The sequence below is a fragment of the Bombina bombina genome, chromosome 6 (genome assembly GCF_027579735.1).
Source record: "Bombina bombina isolate aBomBom1 chromosome 6, aBomBom1.pri, whole genome shotgun sequence".
Classification (NCBI taxonomy): domain Eukaryota; kingdom Metazoa; phylum Chordata; class Amphibia; order Anura; family Bombinatoridae; genus Bombina; species Bombina bombina.
In genome coordinates this window covers 781,573,632-781,594,686 of record NC_069504.1, presented here as the reverse complement: position 1 = coordinate 781,594,686, position 21,055 = coordinate 781,573,632, and the positions used below count along the sequence as shown (strand labels likewise).

Sequence of the window (21,055 nt, the reverse complement as noted above, 5' to 3'; positions counted from 1 at the left end):
GCAGTATGGCCAATCAAAAGCTGTTCTGCCTGCACTAGAAAGTCTACAGGGTCCTGTGTCACCACATGCATGCATACATTGGTATGTCATTACTGCTGATTTTGCTCTGTCAGTGTTTGGAAGGAGAACTGAAGATCCCACTCAGTGGGGGGGGGGGGGGGGTATGGCTGAGGGGGTTGGGTCGTGTGCCTATAACTGAATTTAATATATGAAAAGGGAAAATCAAAATGACACTTTCATGGTTCAGATAGAGCATGGAATTTTAAACCACTTTCCAGTTTATTTCTATTATCATATATGCTTTTGTTCTCTTTGTGTCCTATGTTGAAAAGCATACCTAGGTAGGCAGGCTTAGGAGCAGCATTGCAGTACTGGGAGCTAGCTGCTAATTGGGGCTGTACATACATGCCTCTTGTCATTGGCTCACTCAGTGTATTCAGCTAGCTGCCAGTGGTTCATTTGCTGCTCTTCAACAAAGGATGACAAAAAGAATGAAGCATATTTCATGATAGAAGGGAATTGAAAAATTGTTTGATTGCATGCTCTGTCTAAATCATGAAAGAAAAAAATGGGGTTTCATGTTCCTTTAAAAGTAGTTAACAGGAGTAAGTCAACTAAGGGGGCAGTCTTATTTAGTATATTTAATTTTCATTACCATAAACCCCCTGGTTCGCTTATTAAAACTGAATTCTGTGGAGATCCAAATGGATTGAGGTTTCTGAAAAATGTTTGATTTTTTTTTCTTAATCAATATCTCACCATTAATTTGTTACTTTTGCTTTTAATCTTGCCCTAATAGGTCCAAGGTTACATTAGAGATCGATAACCGTCTGTGTGTGAAGGAAATATCAGAGTGCTTTCCAGATACTGAGAGTGCGGCAAACTACCTGGCAGCCTTAAGCAATCTGGAGAAACTAAACTTTCCGTATCGTCTCAAAGCTGTGCATAGTGAGTCATGGGAATGGGATGAAAATATTGGCAGTAAAGAACTGGAAACTTGAGAATTGGGGTGAAATGTGAGGGAAAGGGATTACCAAAAACAGTTGGACTGACAGAGAAAATATGATGCTGTCAGATGATCATTGAGATTGTTGAGTTAAGAGAACATCTCTTTGCAGGTGAAAAGTGGACTGAACCTCCTTCCACTGGAGATCCTCTTCGTCTCTTGCCTTTGGTTGGTGTGGCTGGAGTCCTGATCTTGGTGGTCGCAATACTGGGTGTATTGGTGTCACGCAGAAAGAGAACGCACAGCACCCTGTGGTTCCCAGAGGGTTTTATCTTAAAGAAAGAAAGAGACCGCAGGGAGCCTGTAGGCCAAGATGCTCTTGGACTAAAGTAAGGAAAATTCTAACAAATGGTTCTGTCACTCTTCTCAAATTCTGCTGTCTCCCTTTTTCATTTGAGTTTCCTGCTCTCCTTCTGTTCTTATTGCTGTTTCTAACCCACCAGTATCCTCTTCCTTTTTAAAATTTGTAACTTTTTCCTCGCCAGGAATATCGCTAAAGCCGAACGGCTAATGGAGGACCCATCTGAAGACTGGACAGATACAGATTGCCCGGAGACAAAGAGACTGAAAGTAAGATCTTTAGGAGAACATTCTATAAAGTCATAAACTCATATTTTTTCTTTAAAAAAAAGTGGGATAAGGGGATATGTAGGTTTTTATTTGAGTTTTCTTTAAATCCAGTTATGCAGTCATCTATATTATTTACATAATATAAATGAATAATGTGATTGCACTAATTATTCTTGAAAATTATATGTAGTGCAAGGTTTCTTTTCACACGGATGGCTTAGTAAACTTCTAATACTGAAGATAACTGTTCATAATAGATGAGTAATGGCTATTGGTCTCCTTTCTCTTCAGACTGAGGAGATGTCACCATGCAGACAGGATACAGTGGATCCTCGTCCTTGGACTCAACATCATTTAGCAGCTGCTGATATCCGGCTTCCTCCAGCCACTGCCCTGACACCACCGCAGGGTGACTATGAGACAGATGGAATGGATGTCAATGTGAGGGGACCAGGTGAGAGTTCTGAATGTATTCTAAATATCACAAATAATGGAAGGACCTAAAGAGTGCTTTAAATGACAGAATCTGGGAGCATTTTAAGGTGTGGCTCCCTGGATTGCAAAACAAAGCAGATTTTGCTAACAAAATTTTGGTTTTAGATTTAAAACCTTAATGGGACATGAAACCCAAACTTTTTCTTCCGTAATTCAGACAGAGTGTATGATTTTATTCAACTTTCCAAGTTAATTTCTACTGTCTAATTTGCTTCACTCTCAGTATCCTTAGATAAGAAGCATACCTAGTTCGGCTCATGAGCAGCAATGCATTACTGAGAGCTAGCTGCCGATTGGTGGCTGTACATAAATGCCTCTTTTCATTGGTTCACCAGATTTTTTTTCAGCTAGCTCCCATAGTGCATAGCTGTTCCTTCAAAAAAAGATACCAAGAGAATGAAGAAAATTCGATAACATAAGTAAATTAGAAAAAAAATATTAAAATCACATGCTCTCTCTGAATCATAAAAGAAAAGTTTTAGGTTCCATGTCCCTTTAATTTTGTATGAAGATCTTGCAATGCAGTGATTTAATTTTTTTATGAATAAATAAATGACTTTATGGGAAATACAGCAAAATGAACTGAAGTTATAGAAATTATTAAGCGAGGAGATGAAACTTTTCTGTGTGGGAGGTTTAGGTTTGCCACACAAGGATTGAGTTAAAAGATATAAACTGTTCCCTCTTCCCTTTTGCAGATGGCTTCACTCCACTCATGCTAGCTTCCTTTTTGGGTGGTGGATTGGAACCCGAGTCGCCTGAAGAGGAGGAAGAAGGGGAAGTATCTGCTATTGCTGATCTCATCTGCCAAGGGGCTTCATTAGGAGCGCAGACGGACCGAACGGGAGAGACTGCCCTGCACCTAGCAGCTCGTTATGCTCGGGCTGATGCTGCCAAGAGATTATTGGATGCTGGAGCGGATCCTAATGCGCAGGACCACACAGGACGAACCCCACTACATGCTGCTGTGGCTTCTGATGCACAGGGAGTGTTCCAGGTATGGAAAAGATCAGCTTTAAATAGAGAAAAGGAATGTGAACCATTTTTAACAAAGCTGATATTTCATTATTCCTATTGCTAGTTTTTTTTATTTATTTGTTGCATCTAAAATATGAGAGAGAATTTATTTTCCTCTAATTTGACTCTGAAAGTTAAATAAAAATGTAGAAATCACCCTTCTGGTTTAAAAAAAATAAAAAAAAAATACTGAAGTTTGAGGGTTTTTCCTGCAGAACAAAGAAAAATTCTAACCGATTTTTTTTTTACTTTTTATTGTCTGCATTTTTGTAACTGAATCCATTTGCTGTTTCTGTTTTTTGTAGATCTTAATAAGAAACAGGGCCACAGATCTTGATGCCCGAATGGGCGATGGTTCCACAGCTCTGATTTTGGCAGCACGGCTGGCTGTGGAGGGGATGGTGGAAGAATTGATTGCCTGTCATGCTGATGTTAACTCTGTTGATGAACTTGGTAGGTGTTGATATTGGGTTATGTATGTGAAGTAATAATGCAGTATTTTTGTAAATTAAAGGGACGTTTTAAAATCTTTTCTATAATTTATATAGTTTAAAATGTCGTCTTTTTTTTTTTTTTTGCTTTCCTGAAGAAAGGTTGAGGTAAAAGTTGTTTAAATTTAACTTGAAACTTGTAAGACTATTTGTAATATTTAATAAATATTATTCGTTAATATTGACCAAAGATGGCCACTGGATAACAGGAGTGGCTATAATTGGTTATTATCATGTCTAGTGATGTCCAAGTTATTTTCATTATGTATTTGGCTGTGCACTCAGTCCTACTTACTGCACAAACAAAACACATTGGTGGAATTTTTATAATTTAATAGTATAAATGAAATCAGCAAATTGATCACCACAAACAATCACAACTTAATACATCAGGTGTAACTATTTTACTAATATCTAGTACCAATAGAAAATTAGATATAACCACAGACAACAATTATATGTAAAAAGAAACAATAACAATACTTTAATTTAACAAATATTAGAGGATACTATTTAACCTGTATTAATCTACATGGTTAATAGTTCTATATATGAATTTGCTAATTAATTAGCTGTATCACAATTATTGTAAAGTTTCAATTAGTTATTTCTTTTAAAGTCTTTTATAAAGTTACTTAAAGGGACAGTGAACACCAGGATTTGTGTTGTTGTAAAAGATAGATAATTCCTTAATTACTCATTCCCCAGTTTTGCATAACCAACACAGTTATTATAATACACGTTTTACCTCTGTAATTACCTTATATCAAAGCATCTGCAGACTGCCCCCTTATTTCAGTTCTTTTGACAGACTTGCATTTTAGCCAATCAGTGCTCACTCCTCAGTAAATTCACGTGCATGAGCTCAATGTTATCTATATGAAACACATGAACGAACGCCCTCTAGTGGTCAAAATGCATTCAGCTTAGAGGCGGCCTTCAAGGTTTAAGAAATTGGCATATGAACCTCCTTGGAATACCAAGAGAACAAAGCAAAATTGGTGATAAAAGTAAATTAAAAAGTTGTTTAAAATTACATGCCCTATTTGAATCATGAAAGTCTTTTTTGGACTTGATTGTCAATCAGATAACAGCATTTACATTAGTACATTTACTAGCCTAATGCACAGTTACCCAATCCGTATGGTTATTTCTGTATAATATTTGGGTCCTATTGGAACAAAACCATTCAATCCTCTACACCAGGGGCAAGATTAACTAATATAACTTTATACTAGCTACTGTGTAGGGATAGCCCAGTAACTGAATATGCTTACATTAGTTCATGTTAAATAACCTCATTCTCTTTAAAAGTGGATTGTAATTCTTTCTGCAGGTAAGCATAAAAACTCAATTATTCTACAAAGGGTGAAATAACACACCATTCATTCGGTCTGATATCACAGATACTAATATTCAGCTTACTTTAGGCAATATTAATTTTGTAAGGCAGTTATACTTTATTAGCCAGTTTTGAGTTTAAAATGTTAGGATTTACCATCCCTTTAAGAGTTGTATTATTTTAAAGTTAAATTCTAAACATCTTTTCCCTCACATTTATTTTTAGGCAAACATATCACTGTTTAATTTGATTTTGGTCCGGTGTCCCTTTAAGGGGGCTAACACTTCACATACACTGATAAACCAAATATTTAGCATTTTAGTGACAAACCCTGGAGCCAGTCATTACTATTAACTCGAAAAACCAGTGTGATCAACCACTTTGTCATTGTAACTAAAATAATTTAGGGTTACTATTCATGGATGTTCTTATTACAATAGTCATATATATGATTTTGAGGGACTTGTAATTTAGGTGTAATATAAATTACAATAAAAAAAAATCAAAGTTTACGATCAATGTCACCCAACAACTAGACAATTTCCTTTCAATATTTTTTACCTTCTGAGTTACATGCACTTAATATGACAGAATCGTCTCTAAATTCAACACCTGCCGTACATTTTCTAATTCAGACCTACTGCAGCTCTTGACACATTTCTTAAATATATTGGAGCAAGCCCAGAAAATTTTGGAGACGTTACACCCCTGTACACATCACAATTTTCCAGACTGCTTTATGATGATTTGGCCCTAATTCTGGGACGAGCAGCAAGAAGTCACATTTAGGACTGCTTTATTAAAATTACAAAAAACTTGCAACACTAGTACAACTCCTTTTTGCTCTTTTTTTTTTTTTGCACACTACATATTGTGGAACTCTAATCCTCTTTTATTTCTCTTGTTGTTTGCTTCCAATTTTTTATTATTTGTATGTGTTAGAATACAGATACCCCTCACCAGCCTTCTTGGTTGCTAACGTTTCAGTGTATTGGTAACAGAGGAGGCTGGTGGGTTAGCAGTATTCTAACGTCTCAGTATATTAGAATGCTGCTACCTCACCAGCCTTCTTGGTTGCTAACGTTTCAGTGTATTGGCAACAGAGGAGGCTGGTGGGTTAGCAGTATTCTAACGTCTCAGTATATTAGAATGCTGCTACCTCACCAGCCTTCTTGGTTGCTAACGTTTCAGTGTATTAGAATGCTGCTTCTCCTTTGTTGCTAACGTCTCAGTGTATTAGAATACTGCTACCTCACCAGCCTTCTTGTTTGCTAACGTCTCAGTGTATTAGAATACTGCTACCCCACCAGTCTCCTTTGTTGCTAGCGTCTTAGTGTATTAAAATACTGCTACTCAACCAGTCTCCTTTGTTGCTAACATCTCGGTGTATTAGAATACAAATACTCCACCGGCCTCCTTTGTTGCTAACGTCTTAGTGTATTAGAATACAAATACCCCTCACCAGCCTTCTTGGTTGCTTACATCTCAGTGTTTTAGAATACTGCTACCTCACCAGCCCTCTTTGTTGCCAACGTCTGTGTATTAGAATACTGCTACCTCACCAGCCTTCTTGGCTGCTAACGTCTTAGTGTATTAAAATACTGCTCCCCAACCATCTCAGTGTGTTAGAATACTGCAACCCAACCATCTCAGTGTGTTAGAATACTGCTACCCCACTAATATGCTTTGTTGCTAATGTCTCAGTATGTTAGAATACTGCTACCTCACTAGCCCTCTTTGTTGCCAACGTCTCAGTGTATTAGAATACTGCTACCAAACCAGCCTTCTTGGTTGATAACGTGTCTATGTTTCTGTATTTAAATAGGTAAGTCTGCACTGCACTGGGCAGCTGCTGTGAATAATATTGAAGCTACTCTTGCCCTGCTGAAGAACGGAGCAAACAAAGACATGCAGGACAGTAAGGTAAGAGGGGAGGCATAATTAGTAAAACAATAAAAAAAATGTTGCAAAGGAGCTATGATTCTCTGATTTAAAGGGGTAGAAAGGTCAAAACGGAAATGTGCATGAGTGCACTTCAGTTTTAAATAGAAGAATTTTTGCAATATACTTCTATTAGCAAAAATTATTTCTTTCATGTAATTAGCAAGAGTCCATGAGCTAGTGACGTATGGGACGTATGGGATATACATTCCTACCAGGAGGGGCAAAGTTTCCCAAACCTCAAAATGCCTATAAATACACCCCTCACCACACCCACAATTCAGTTTTACAAACTTTGCCTCCGATGGAGGTGGTGAAGTAAGTTTGTGCTAGATTCTACGTTGATATGCGCTCCGCAGCAAGTTGGAGCCCGGTTTTCCTCTCAGCGTGCAGTGAATGTCAGAGGGATGTGAGGAGAGTATTGCCTATTTGAATGCAGTGATCTCCTTCTAAGGGGTCTATTTCATAGGTTCTCTGTTATCGGTCGTAGAGATTCATCTCTTACCTCCCTTTTCAGATCGACGATATACTCTTATATATACCATTACCTCTGCTGATTCTCGTTTCAGTACTGGTTTGGCTATCTGCTATATGTAGATGAGTGTCCTGGGGTAAGTAAGTCTTATTTTCTGTGACACTCCTAGCTATGGTTGGGCACTTTGTTTATAAAGTTCTAAATATATGTATTCAAACATTTATTTGCCTTGACTCAGAATGTTCAACTTTCCTTATTTTCAGACAGTCAGTTTCATATTTGGGATAATGCATTTTAATTTAACATTTTTCTTACCTTAAAATTTGACTTTTTCCCTGTGGGCTGTTAGGCTCGCGGGGGCTGAAAATGCTTCATTTTATTGCGTCATTCTTGGCGCGGACTTTTTTGGCGCAAAAATTCTATTTCCGTTTCCGGCGTCATACGTGTCGCCGGAAGTTGCGTCATTTTTTGACGTTATTTTGCGCCAAAAATGTCGGCGTTCCGGATGTGGCGTCATTTTTGGCGCCAAAAAGCATTTAGGCGCCAAATAATGTGGGCGTCACTTTATTTTTGTCTCCACATTATTTAAGTCTCATTTTTTATTGCTTCTGGTTGCTAGAAGCTTGTTCTTTGGCATTTTTTCCCATTCCTGAAACTGTCATTTAAGGAATTCGATCAATTTTGCTTTATATATATGTTGTTTTTTCTCTTACATATTGCAAGATGTCTCACGTTGCATCTGAGTCAGAAGATACTACAGGAAAATCGCTGTCAAGTGCTGAATCTACCAAAGCTAAGTGTATCTGCTGTAAACTTTTGGTAGCTATTTCTCCAGCTGTTGTTTGTATTGATTGTCATGACAAACTTGTTAAAGCAGATAATATTTCCTTTAGTAAAGTACCATTGCCTGTTGCAGTTCCTTCAACATCTAAGGTGCAGAATGTTCCTGATAATATAAGAGATTTTGTTTCTGAATCCATAAAGAAGGCTATGTCTGTTATTTCTCCTTCTAGTAAACGTAAAAAATCTTTTAAAACTTCTCTCCCTACAGATGAATTTTTAAATGAACATCATCATTCTGATTGTGATGATTCCTCTGGTTCAGAGGATTCTGTCTCAGAGGTTGATGCTGATAAATCTTCATATTTATTTAAAATGGAATTTATTCGTTCTTTACTTAAAGAAGTACTAATTGCTTTAGAAATAGAGGATTCTGGTCCTCTTGATACTAATTCTAAACGTTTAGATAAGGTATTTAAAGCTCCTGTGGTTATTCCAGAAGTTTTTCCTGTTCCTAATGCTATTTCTGCAGTAATTTCCAAAGAATGGGATAATTTGGGTAATTCATTTACTCCTTCTAAACGTTTTAAGCAATTATATCCTGTGCCGTCTGACAGATTAGAATTTTGGGACAAGATCCCTAAAGTTGATGGGGCTATTTCTACCCTTGCTAAACGTACTACTATTCCTACGTCAGATGGTACTTCGTTTAAGGATCCTCTAGATAGGAAAATTGAATCCTTTCTAAGAAAAGCTTATCTGTGTTCAGGTAATCTTCTTAGACCTGCTATATCTTTGGCTGATGTTGCTGCAGCTTCAACTTTTTGGTTGGAAACTTTAGCGCAACAAGTAACACATCGTGATTCTCATGATATTATTATTCTTCTACAGCATGCTAATAATTTTATCTGTGATGCCATTTTTTATATTATCAGAGTTGATGTCAGGTTTATGTCTCTAGCTATTTTAGCTAGAAGAGCTTTATGGCTTAAAACTTGGAATGCTGATATGGCTTCTAAATCAACTTTACTTTCCATTTCTTTCCAGGGTAACAAATTGTTTGGTTCTCAGTTGCTGTTACTGGTGGGAAAGGAACTTTTTTACCACAGGATAAAAAATCTAAAGGTAAAAACAGGGCTAATAATCGTTTTCGTTCCTTTCGTTTCAACAAAGAACAAAAGCCTGATCCTTCATCCTCAGGAGCAGTTTCAGTTTGGAGACCATCTCCAGTCTGGAATAAATCCAAGCCAGCTAGAAAGGCAAAGCCTGCTTCTAAGTCCACATGAAGGTGCGGCCCTCATTCCAGCTCAGCTGGTAGGGGGCAGGTTACGTTTTTTCAAGGAAATTTGGATCAATTCTGTTCACAATCTTTGGATTCAGAGCATTGTTTCAGAAGGGTACAGAATTGGTTTCAAGTTGAGACCTCCTGCAAAGAGATTTTTTCTTTCCCGTGTCCCAGTAAATCCAGTAAAAGCTCAAGCATTTCTGAAATGTGTTTCAGATCTAGAGTTGACTGGAGTAATTATGCCAGTTCCAGTTCCGGAACAGGGGATGGGGTTTTATTCAAATCTCTTCATTGTACCAAAGAAGGAGAATTCTTTCAGACCAGTTCTGGATCTAAAAATATTGAATCGTTATGTAAGGATACCAACGTTCAAGATGGTAACTGTAAGGACTATCTTACCTTTTGTTCAGCAAGGGAATTATATGTCCACAATAGATTTACAGGATGCATATCTGCATATTCCGATTCATCCAGATTATTATCAGTTCCTGAGATTCTCGTTTCTGGACAAGCATTACCAGTTTGTGGCTCTGCCGTTTGGCCTAGCTACAGCTCCAAGAATTTTTACAAAGGTTCTCGGTGCCCTGCTGTCTGTAATCAGAGAACAGGGTATTGTGGTATTTCCTTATTTGGACGATATCTTGGTACTTGCTCAGTCTTTACATTTAGCAGAATCTCATACGAATCGACTTGTGTTGTTTCTTCAAGATCATGGTTGGAGGATCAATTTACCAAAAAGTTCTTTGATTCCTCAGACAAGGGTAACCTTTCTGGGTTTCCAGATGGATTCAGTGTCCATGACTCTGTCTTTAACAGACAAGAGACGTCTAAAGTTGATTGCAGCTTGTCGAAACCTTCAGTCACAATCATTCCCTTCGGTAGCCTTATGCATGGAAATTCTAGGTCTTATGACTGCTGCATCGGACGCGATCCCCTTTGCTCGTTTTCACATGCGACCTCTTCAGCTCTGTATGCTGAAGCAATGGTGCAAGGATTACACGAAGATATCTCAATTAATATCTTTAAAACCGATTGTTCGACACTCTCTAACATGGTGGACAGATCACCATCGTTTAATTCAGGGGGCTTCTTTTGTGCTTCCGACCTGGACTGTAATTTCAACAGATGCAAGTCTCACAGGTTGGGGAGCTGTGTGGGGATCTCTGACGGCACAAGGAGTTTGGGAATCTCAGGAGGTGAGATTACCGATCAATATTTTGGAACTCCGTGCAATTTTCAGAGCTCTTCAGTTTTGGCCTCTTTTGAAGAGAGAATCGTTCATTTGTTTTCAGACAGACAATGTCACAACTGTGGCATACATCAATCATCAAGGAGGGACTCACAGTCCTCTGGCTATGAAAGAAGTATCTCGAATTTTGGTTTGGGCGGAATCCAGCTCCTGTCTAATCTCTGCGGTTCATATCCCAGGTGTAGACAATTGGGAAGCGGATTATCTCAGTCGCCAAACGTTGCATCCGGGCGAATGGTCTCTTCACCCAGAGGTATTTCTTCAGATTGTTCAAATGTGGGAACTTCCAGAAATAGATCTGATGGCGTCCCATCTAAACAAGAAACTTCCCAGGTATCTGTCCAGATCCCGGGATCCTCAGGCGGAGGCAGTGGATGCATTATCACTTCCTTGGAAGTATCATCCTGCCTATATCTTTCCGCCTCTAGTTCTTCTTCCAAGAGTAATCTCCAAGATTCTGAAGGAATGCTCGTTTGTTCTGCTGGTAGCTCCGGCATGGCCTCACAGGTTTTGGTATGCGGATCTTGTCCGGATGGCCTCTTGCCAACCGTGGACTCTTCCGTTAAAACCAGACCTTCTGTCACAAGGTCCTTTTTTCCATCAGAATCTGAAATCCTTAAATTTAAAGGTATGGAGATTGAACGCTTGATTCTTGGTCAAAGAGGTTTCTCTGACTCTGTGATTAATACTATGTTACAGGCTCGTAAATCTGTATCTCGAGAGATATATTATAGAGTCTGGAAGACTTATATTTCTTGGTGTCTTTCTCATCATTTTTCCTGGCATTCTTTTAGAATACCGAGAATTTTACAGTTCCTTCAGGATGGTTTAGATAAGGGTTTGTCCGCAAGTTCTTTGAAAGGACAAATCTCTGCTCTTTCTGTTCTTTTTCACAGAAAGATTGCTATTCTTCCTGATATTCATTGTTTTGTACAAGCTTTGGTTCGTATAAAACCTGTCATTCAGTCAATTTCTCCTCCTTGGAGTTTGAATTTGGTTCTGGGAGCTCTTCAAGCTCCTCCGTTTGAACCTATGCATTCATTGGACATTAAATTACTTTCTTGGAAAGTTTTGTTCCTTTTGGCCATCTCTTCTGCCAGAAGAGTTTCTGAATTATCTGCTCTTTCTTGTGAGTCTCCTTTTCTGATTTTTCATCAGGATAAGGCGGTGTTGCGAACTTCTTTTGAATTTTTACCTAAAGTTGTGAATTCCAACAACATTAGTAGAGAAATTGTGGTTCCTTCATTATGTCCTAATCCTAAGAATTCTAAGGAGAAATCGTTGCATTCTTTGGATGTTGTTAGAGCTTTGAAATATTATGTTGAAGCTACGAAATCTTTTCGTAAGACTTCTAGTCTATTTGTTATCTTTTCCGGTTCTAGAAAAGGCCAGAAAGCTTCTGCCATTTCTTTGGCATCTTGGTTGAAATCTTTAATTCATCTTGCCTATGTTGAGTCGGGTAAAACTCCGCCTCAGAGAATTACAGCTCATTCTACTAGGTCAGTTTCTACTTCCTGGGCGTTTAGGAATGAAGCTTCGGTTGACCAGATCTGCAAAGCAGCAACTTGGTCCTCTTTGCATACTTTTACTAAATTCTACCATTTTGATGTATTTTCTTCTTCTGAAGCAGTTTTTGGTAGAAAAGTACTTCAGGCAGCGGTTTCAGTTTGAATCTTCTGCTTATGTTTTTCGTTAAACTTTATTTTGGGTGTGGATTATTTTCAGCAGGAATTGGCTGTCTTTATTTTATCCCTCCCTCTCTAGTGACTCTTGTGTGGAAAGATCCACATCTTGGGTAGTCATTATCCCATACGTCACTAGCTCATGGACTCTTGCTAATTACATGAAAGAAAACATAATTTATGTAAGAACTTACCTGATAAATTCATTTCTTTCATATTAGCAAGAGTCCATGAGGCCCGCCCTTTTTTTGTGGTGGTTATGATTTTGTATAAAGCACAATTATTCCAATTCCTTATTTTATATGCTTTCGCACTTTTTTATCACCCCACTTCTTGGCTATTCGTTAAACTGAATTGTGGGTGTGGTGAGAGGTGTATTTATAGGCATTTTGAGGTTTGGGAAACTTTGCCCCTCCTGGTAGGAATGTATATCCCATACGTCCCATACGTCACTAGCTCATGGACTCTTGCTAATATGAAAGAAATGAATTTATCAGGTAAGTTCTTACATAAATTATGTTTTTCGTAAAAGTTACCACTGTTTTTCAGTGGCATACACACATATGCTGTGAGTGCCAGTGCATGCATATTCAAGCTCAGAGAGCTGGTGTTAATGTGCATTGTGTCTGAAGACTTATTTGACACTCTAAGAATACTGATGCACAGGCTCTCGCACCTTATGTGCGTATGACACTGAAAACCAGAAATAACTTTTGCTAAAATATTTTTGCTAAAGAAAGTATATTGCTAAACTGCTTTTATTTAATACTTAAAGGGATAGAAAAGTTTTAAGACACTTTTAAATTTAGTTCTGTTTTCAAATGTGCTTCGTTCTCTTGGTATCCCTTGTTGAAAATGAATACGCACATATCATGCACTAGTGGGAGCTAGTTGCTCATTGGTTCCTGATTGGCTAACTAAGATATGTTCAGCTAGCTGCCAGGAGTGCAATGCTACTGATTAAGCAAAGGATAACAAGAGAATGAAACAAATTTGATAATAGAAGAAAATTGGGAAGTTGTTTATAATTGTATGTTCTATCCAAATCATGAGAACATTTTGGGGTTTCCTATCCCTTTAAATTAACCCATGCACATTTACATTTTGACCCTAACTGTTCCTTAATCTGTGGTTCTCAACTTTTTATTGCTTTGGGACATATGTGGTGTACTTCTGACATTCATGTGACACTCATCTCATTTTCACATGTATGTGACTCCCCAAGGGCTCATTCATAACCCAGTTTGTATTGTTAAAAACCTTTCAAATAGACACTCACAAAAATTATCTGTTCTACAAAAGAAAACATTTTTAGCATATTTTCACGGTGAAAGGTTGTAAAAACTGTTTAGATTCTCGCAGATTACACATCTCACTAACCCATAAATTATTGCAACGTCCTTTCCCAGATTACAAACCACCTTTTATACTAAATTGGAAAAAGGAGCTAAATCTTACGTTAACTGTTGAAAGATGGAAAAAAGCCTTTTTAGCCATTAAAAAATCACCCCTCTCTCAAAACATAATAGAAATGAACTACAAATTACTATCAAGATGATATCTCACACCCCATAGGTTACACCGTATATACTCACTAGTCTCCCCACACTGTTGGAGAAAATTTGGATAAATAGGGACTCAATCTCATATATGGTGGTTTTGTCCACTAGTTCAGGATTATTGGAGAGACAACACTAACTTCAGACCAATTTAGACAACGCCCAAAATGATACTAATTAACGATCTTACAAAAATTCCATACCAATACCACCAGAAGTTACTCCAATATATGCTGAATTGCACCAACCGCCTGGAAAAAAACGCAAACCCAAACACATGCAGCATGGGTAAAAGAAGTAGATCACACTCTGACACTAGAAAAAAATGTACTATACATATATGGGTAAACAAGATTTTATCCTAGAGGTAATCTTTATATGGGAGCAAAAAACAAACACATAACGAGATGTTCCAATATTGCCAAATAGATAGTCATGGGAAAAATCCTCACCTGGACCTACCTCTGGGAAACAAAAAAAAAAAGAGATGTCTCGTCTATACTCACTTCCCCCCTTCCCTTTACTTCTTTCTCCCTATCCCTTATCACCTCCCTCTCTCTCTTTAAAATGTTAGTAAGCAAACGGGTTAATATAAATATACAAGGAGACAAAAGATGGTTTATTTTATTACTTTAACGATCCATGTTGTTCAGCATAACAATTTTGACAAAGATTGTACTGCATACTTTGTAATATGTAAACAATTAATCAAACCTAAATAACCTGTTTTGCTGAAGAAATTATTTTTTATGTATGATCTACCATGTTTTTTGTAAAAACTAATAAAAAATATTTGAAGGGACAGTAAACACCAGAATTTTTGTTGTTTAAAAAGGTAGATAATTACTTTATTACCCATTCCCCAATTTTGCATAACCAACACAGTTATAATAATATACTTTTTACCTCTGTGATTACCTTGTATCTATGCCTCTGCAAACTGCCCCCTTATTTCAGTTCTTTTGACAGACATGCATTTTTAGCCAATCAGTGCTTGCTCTTAGGAGCTTCACGTGCCGGAGCTCAATGTTATCTATATGAAACACATGAACTAATGCCCTCTAGTGGTGAAAAACTGTCAAAATGCTTTCCGATTAGAGGCAGTCTTCAAGGTCTAAGAAATTAGCACATGAACCTCCTAGATTTAGCTTTCAACTAAGAATACCAAGAGAACAAAGCAAAATTGGTAATAAAAGTAAATTGGAAAGTTGTTTAAAATTACATGCCCTGTTTAAATCATGAACGATTTTTTGTGACTTTACTGTCCCTTTTAATTTAAAAAAAAAAAACTATTTAGATTCTAAAATGAAAAGCTAGTGTAGGTATGTTGAGAGCCGAGTATTGGTATTTCCCAGTGGCTGATTCGGAAAGCTCCTACACCTTTATTGGTTGACAAGGAAACATCTCCACAAACAGGAATAGAAGTTTTTTTGGGAGGGGGTTCATGCCCCAGTGTATCTATTTTTTATTTATTTTTTTTGTAAATGTGAAGGTTAAGAATACAAAAACACATTTTTTTCTTCGAGTGCTTATGCTCAATTAAAATACCACAATCAATTTCTGGTCCCTTCTCTGTCATCCCTATATATAGTGGGTGGATATTATACCTCAGCATATAACTGAGAACTATTGACCAACTTTCTGCAAAAAACAATCCTATTGAAATGACTGTTGAATGGCATCAGTAAAGAAGTTTCCGTTTGGTGGGGAGGAGATGCAGTGATTCATAAAAAGTGTTGGTCATCATACTAATACATAGCAGAGCTTTAGAACACAGAAGAAATGTAATGACAAAACTTTGTGTTTTTGAGTAAATTAAGATAAAAATGGAGGGTCAGGTGTCTAAATGTGAATTGTACTGTGCTTAGTATGTTATAGTGAAATGTTATGATAACAAGTAAAGGGATACTGAACCCAAAATGTTCATTTTATGATTCAGAGCATGCAATTTTAAGCAACTCTCTAATTTACTCCTATTATCAAATTTTCTTTGTTCTCTTGCTATCTTTATTTGAAAAAGAAGGCATCTAAGCTAAGGAGCCAGCCAATTGTTGGTTCAGACCTTGGACAGCACTTGTTTATTGGTTCTGTCCAATCAGCAAGGACAACCCAGGTTGTTCACCAAAAATGGGCCGGCATCTAAACTTACATTCTTGCTTTTCAAATAAACATACCAAGAGAATGAAGAACATTTGATAAAATGAGTAAATTAGAAAGTTGCTTAAAATTGCATGCTTTATCTGAATCATGAAAGAAAACATTTGGGTTCAGTGTCCCTTAAGGTTCTTGAAGAAAAAAACGCAGTGGTCTATTCGTTAAGAGGTGAAAGGCAGGTTAACTGAAACATTTCAATTCCCGCCATTAACTATGCATTATGAAGGGCCAAACCCAGTGAGTATCTCCTGCAAGAAGAACTGAGTTAGCCCTGGACATTGCATAGTTGAAGTGATGGTAAATAATCGAATGCCATAAATGTAATCTTTGCCATTAAAAAAGTTTGTGTACCTTTTTTTGTTTTTAATCCATCTGTGAAAGGGTTAAAATAGTGCATATTATAATGCTTCTATTACAATGCTATTAGACTTTTCCAGTGAATATCCAATCAACATGTGTGTCAGTTGGCAGTCTTGAAGTCCAGCCCCTTTAACCCCATAGAAAGCTTATGTAGAGAGTGGATGTGGCTGCTCTATACATTATAATACAATAATATTGTGGTTTTACTTGCAAACTAATATATTTTTTATTGCAACATTCTTATGGTCTGAAAATTACCATCACTTTAAGCTGTGTACAATTCACCTAAAATAAGAGAATTTCACATGAATTGTATGTAGCATTAAATATGCATTGTGCATTTATCCCTTTGTGAATAGAGCCCTTAATAATATCCTAAAAACTTTCTCCACCCTTATCTTCACAGGAGGAGACACCATTATTTCTGGCTGCTCGAGAAGGAAGTTATGAAGCTGCCAAAGTTCTCCTTGACCACTATGCTAACCGCGAGATCACAGATCATATGGACCGACTTCCTCGTGATATTGCACATGAGAGGCTACACCATGATATTGTTCAGCTTCTAGAAGAACATAACACAGTTAGAGGAACCCAGGGGCCCCTGGGAGGGCATACCATGTCTCCACTCCTCTGTCCACCTAATGGATTTATGGGAAATATCAAGCAAACACCACAGAGCAAAAAGAACCGTAGGGCAGGGGCCAAAGCTAACACAGCCAGTTTGAGTCGTGCCGATGCCAAGGATGCAAAGAACAGGGGCAAGAAGCTATCCCTTGATTGCCCTGGTGGAAATGGTAGTCTGTTGGAGAGCTCAGTCACCCTTTCACCTGTCGACTCTCTTGATTCTCCTCGTGCCTACAGTGCCAACCCTAGCTCCCCAGCAATGTCTGCCCCTGGTGCATTCCACCTTGGCTCTCTCTCTGTGCCCTCAACCCCGATGGTGAATGGTCTAATGGAGGGACCCTTTGCTGTGTCTCTAGCACGGCTGAATGAGATTGGAGAAGCCCAGGGTGGAGCACTTCTTACTCTACAAGGTAGAGTACCCTTGCAGCGAGCACCAAGTTGTGTGGTTAATGGGCTCAATCTTGGTATGGTCAATCCCAACAATTTGCCATTTACCTGGCAGGGCCCTGCCACACCCTCTCATTCGTCACGTAATGTCATGGCGGGTGGTCCTGCAGGATCTGTTCCCAACTTGCATCAACTACATGCTCAGCAAGTGCTAATGTTGCAGAGCCATTTAGCCATGCAGAGTCCAGCAAAAATGTCTATGGAGCAGCAGTGTCCCATGGGTTCTGTGGCCTCCAGCAATGGTCATTTGATGCAACAGAGTATGACACGTGTGACCGAAGGACCAGCTCAGCCTTTGACCCCAACTGAAAGCAATTACTTCAAACAGCAGAGTGTGACAAACGAGAGCAACATCCAGAGCCCTCCGGCAATGCCCGCTCCTCAGCAGACATTTGTGCCCACACAGGGCGATACACCTAAACATTACCTTCACATTCCAAGTGAGCACCCTTACCTTACCCCCTCCCCTGAGTCTCCAGAGCAGTGGTCAAGCCCATCTCCCCATTCAGTGTCAGAATGGTCAGATGCCACTCCAAGTCCAGTAGTGGTGGGAGGATCCCATGGGCAGACCTCACACCTGCCCGAGCAGGCAGGAAACATGCAGGTGTTTGCCTAACTTACCCTCTTTAACTATGTCCAGTATGTCACACTCCCTTTTTTTATTTTATTATAGTCTTCCATTTCTCCTCAGCTTGTTTTTCATTAGCTTCGTAATTTTCTATTCCTTCTTAACCTCTTCTTTTCCTGTACCTTGACCGCATTTCTCTGTCTCCCCTCTATGGATTTACCTTTTCTATTTTAGATCTTCTCCTATAAGTATTTCACCCTTAATATGCATAGTATTCTTTTTAGCTCTTTACAAACTAGTGTTGTACAGCTATGTATGAAGGTACTGCCAAGAATTTTTTTTCTTTTTATGATGGGATCTTGAATGAACTTTATCATTGCCTGGACCAATTTTTCCCCCCCATTGTTTTATAGACTACTTTCTTCTTTACCTAAATATTTTTACAACAATTCTTTTTGGATTAAAACTGCAATATTTTTTTCCCCACCACAAATGACATTTGTATTATGTTACAATGAAAGAGGACATTTTAATGCCTTTTTGTCTTAGCCGCTATCACTGCCCTTTTTGTACTCTACTTTTGTAGTAAAATGACTTTACTTGCAATTTTTTTTAAAAGCCATCTCATTCCGAGCAACAATTATTCATCAGATTACTGATGGGACTGTGTTTTGAAGGAGTCGGTACGAAATTTGCAACATAAATATGTTTTCATTATAAAGAAGTGACTGCTCATGTTAAATAAAATGTCTTTGTTATAAAGAAATTGTCACTTGAAAAAAACAAAACAGGGGGATAAATTCTTAAAAAAAAAATATTGTAATTATTTTTTACCATTTATTTTGAATGGTAGACTAATTTTATTTTTTAAAACTATTAAGCTAATACACCTTACAATATTTAACGTGAGCTTATACATATTTTTGGTACTCATATGTGACGTAATCTTCCTATTTAATTTATATGTAGCATATTCATCAGATAATGAATTTATGATTAAGCTCTACTAAGGATCATCACAAGTAATTCTGTTTTCCACAAAACAAATTGCCCATTATTGCTGCTGGAAGTTTGGTCCTTATGAATATGTATATTACAATAATCACTGTAGAAGTCATTTTTAAAATTATATCACTCATTTATTTTTACAACCATTTGTAACATTTTTTGGTGACTTTTAAAGTTTAGTTTGAGTGACAACTCATATAAATCAGCACAGTCACTATACAATTCCTATCTCCAGTACAGTCTTTCATTGGTTTTCAGTATTAAAATAAGATTAATAATATTCACTGTAAAATAAACTTGAAAGTAGCAGACCATTATATTTGTTCCATTTAAAGAATGGCAATAGCAGAAAAATATTTTGGATAAATGTTTTTTACTTATGTTTTACGTGTATGTATTGGGTAGTGGAACAGAAAAAATTAATTTTCTATTTTTAGATAGATTTCTTTAAAAAATAAATAAAAAAAGAATAAATCCTACACAGTAAACATTTTAAAATCAACATTAGCACTGAAAATGTATAGTTTTCATATTTTTTAAACTGTACATTATTTCTGTTGTACACAGTTGATTTTTTCAGGTGACAATTTCATTACAGGATTTGATGCATTGTTGTAAAATATTGATATACTGCCACTTAACACTGTGTTTTACTTTGTCCATACCTTTTTACATGTATTTTTAAATAGTATCTCTTGTAATAGAGAAAATATTTTCTTTATGGGGAAAATGCCCACCTTTTTTAGTTGTTTTTTTTTTATCTCTGATTTTAATGTCAGAAGGTGAAATTTCTGATCTGAGAAACTCCATGGTTATAGGAGACGACATTTTGGTGTAACCAAGTTGGTAATACTTAAATTGTATTATTTAGGCTGTAGCCGTATATACATATATATATATATATTGAAATATATATATATTTTTTTTGTGTACTGGGTATACATAGAAGAAATTTTAATATTTTATGACTGAAGACAGCACAGAGATAAAGATATGATTTGTCGACCCATGGATGGAAAATTAAAAATAATATACAAAATAAATGCTACCTTATTTATACTGTGGTATAAATACATATATTATTTACATACTCATATCTAAATTGTGAATTATGTGTAATTGTAAAACATTTTACAAACATATGTTTTATTTTTATCTGCCACGATGACATACACCTTAATTGATACTAGAGGTTAACTTTGCCTCTAGGTGCAGATTTTTAGAATCAATTAGTCTAATAAATGACCACAAGGTGTCACTGCATGCTACTTATAGAGCATATATTCTGCTATATACACATGGACCACAGGGTGTCACTGCATAATGTCCATCAGAGGTGTAGGTCATATACAATATTGCAGGTTATCACAAACTGTTGTTGATTGGACAACAGTACACCCTGTTATGTACACAAACAGTCTTAAAAAATTTCACAGCCAAAAAATATTGTCTAAATTTTCATTCTGAGACTTCTTTTTTTATACACAGATTTTTCATGTAATAAATAGAATGTTAGATATTTTTTTAATTAATCAGCTATATGTATATTTTTATTACTCGAGAAAATGTCTGTTTTTTAATAAATAATAAAATGAATGGAAAAAAAGGTAGCTTTATAGCATGTAAATAAACCACTACAAATTTTCTCACATGTAAAGTCTAATTCAATAAAATAAAAATAATGTAGCTATTGAATCTTGTCCTATTTCTATTTTTTTTTTTTATATTAGCGCACTGAATAAGTGAGAGGATACAAAACAAACATGGCTACCAGCATTGGACCTACTCAAGGGTGGGCCCAGGTGCCATTTCCATCTTAATACGAGGAGAGTCCACGACTTCATTCATTACTTGTGGGAAATACAGAACCTGGCCACCAGGAGAAGGCAAAGACACCCCAGCCAAAGGCTTAAAGCGATACTGAACCCAATTTTTTCTTTCATGATTCAGATAGAGCATGCAATTTTAAGCAACTTTCTAATTTACTTCTATTATCAATTTT

General features: G+C 37.0%; 1 protein-coding gene across 1 annotated transcript in view; it reads left to right on the top strand.

Annotated features, from left to right (window-relative positions):
* Positions 1-20,748, top strand: part of LOC128663658 (neurogenic locus notch homolog protein 2) — a 123,389-nt gene extending 102,641 nt beyond the window's left edge. The window contains exons 27-34 of the mRNA XM_053718093.1: positions 800-948; positions 1,119-1,335; positions 1,492-1,576; positions 1,868-2,030; positions 2,770-3,068; positions 3,394-3,541; positions 6,747-6,844; positions 16,813-20,748. Of these exons, the coding sequence (XP_053574068.1) occupies positions 800-948; positions 1,119-1,335; positions 1,492-1,576; positions 1,868-2,030; positions 2,770-3,068; positions 3,394-3,541; positions 6,747-6,844; positions 16,813-18,093 (2,440 nt within the window). The 3' untranslated portion in view covers positions 18,094-20,748. The remainder of the gene's footprint in view (positions 1-799; positions 949-1,118; positions 1,336-1,491; positions 1,577-1,867; positions 2,031-2,769; positions 3,069-3,393; positions 3,542-6,746; positions 6,845-16,812) is intronic.
* Positions 20,749-21,055: the final 307 nt, after the last annotated feature.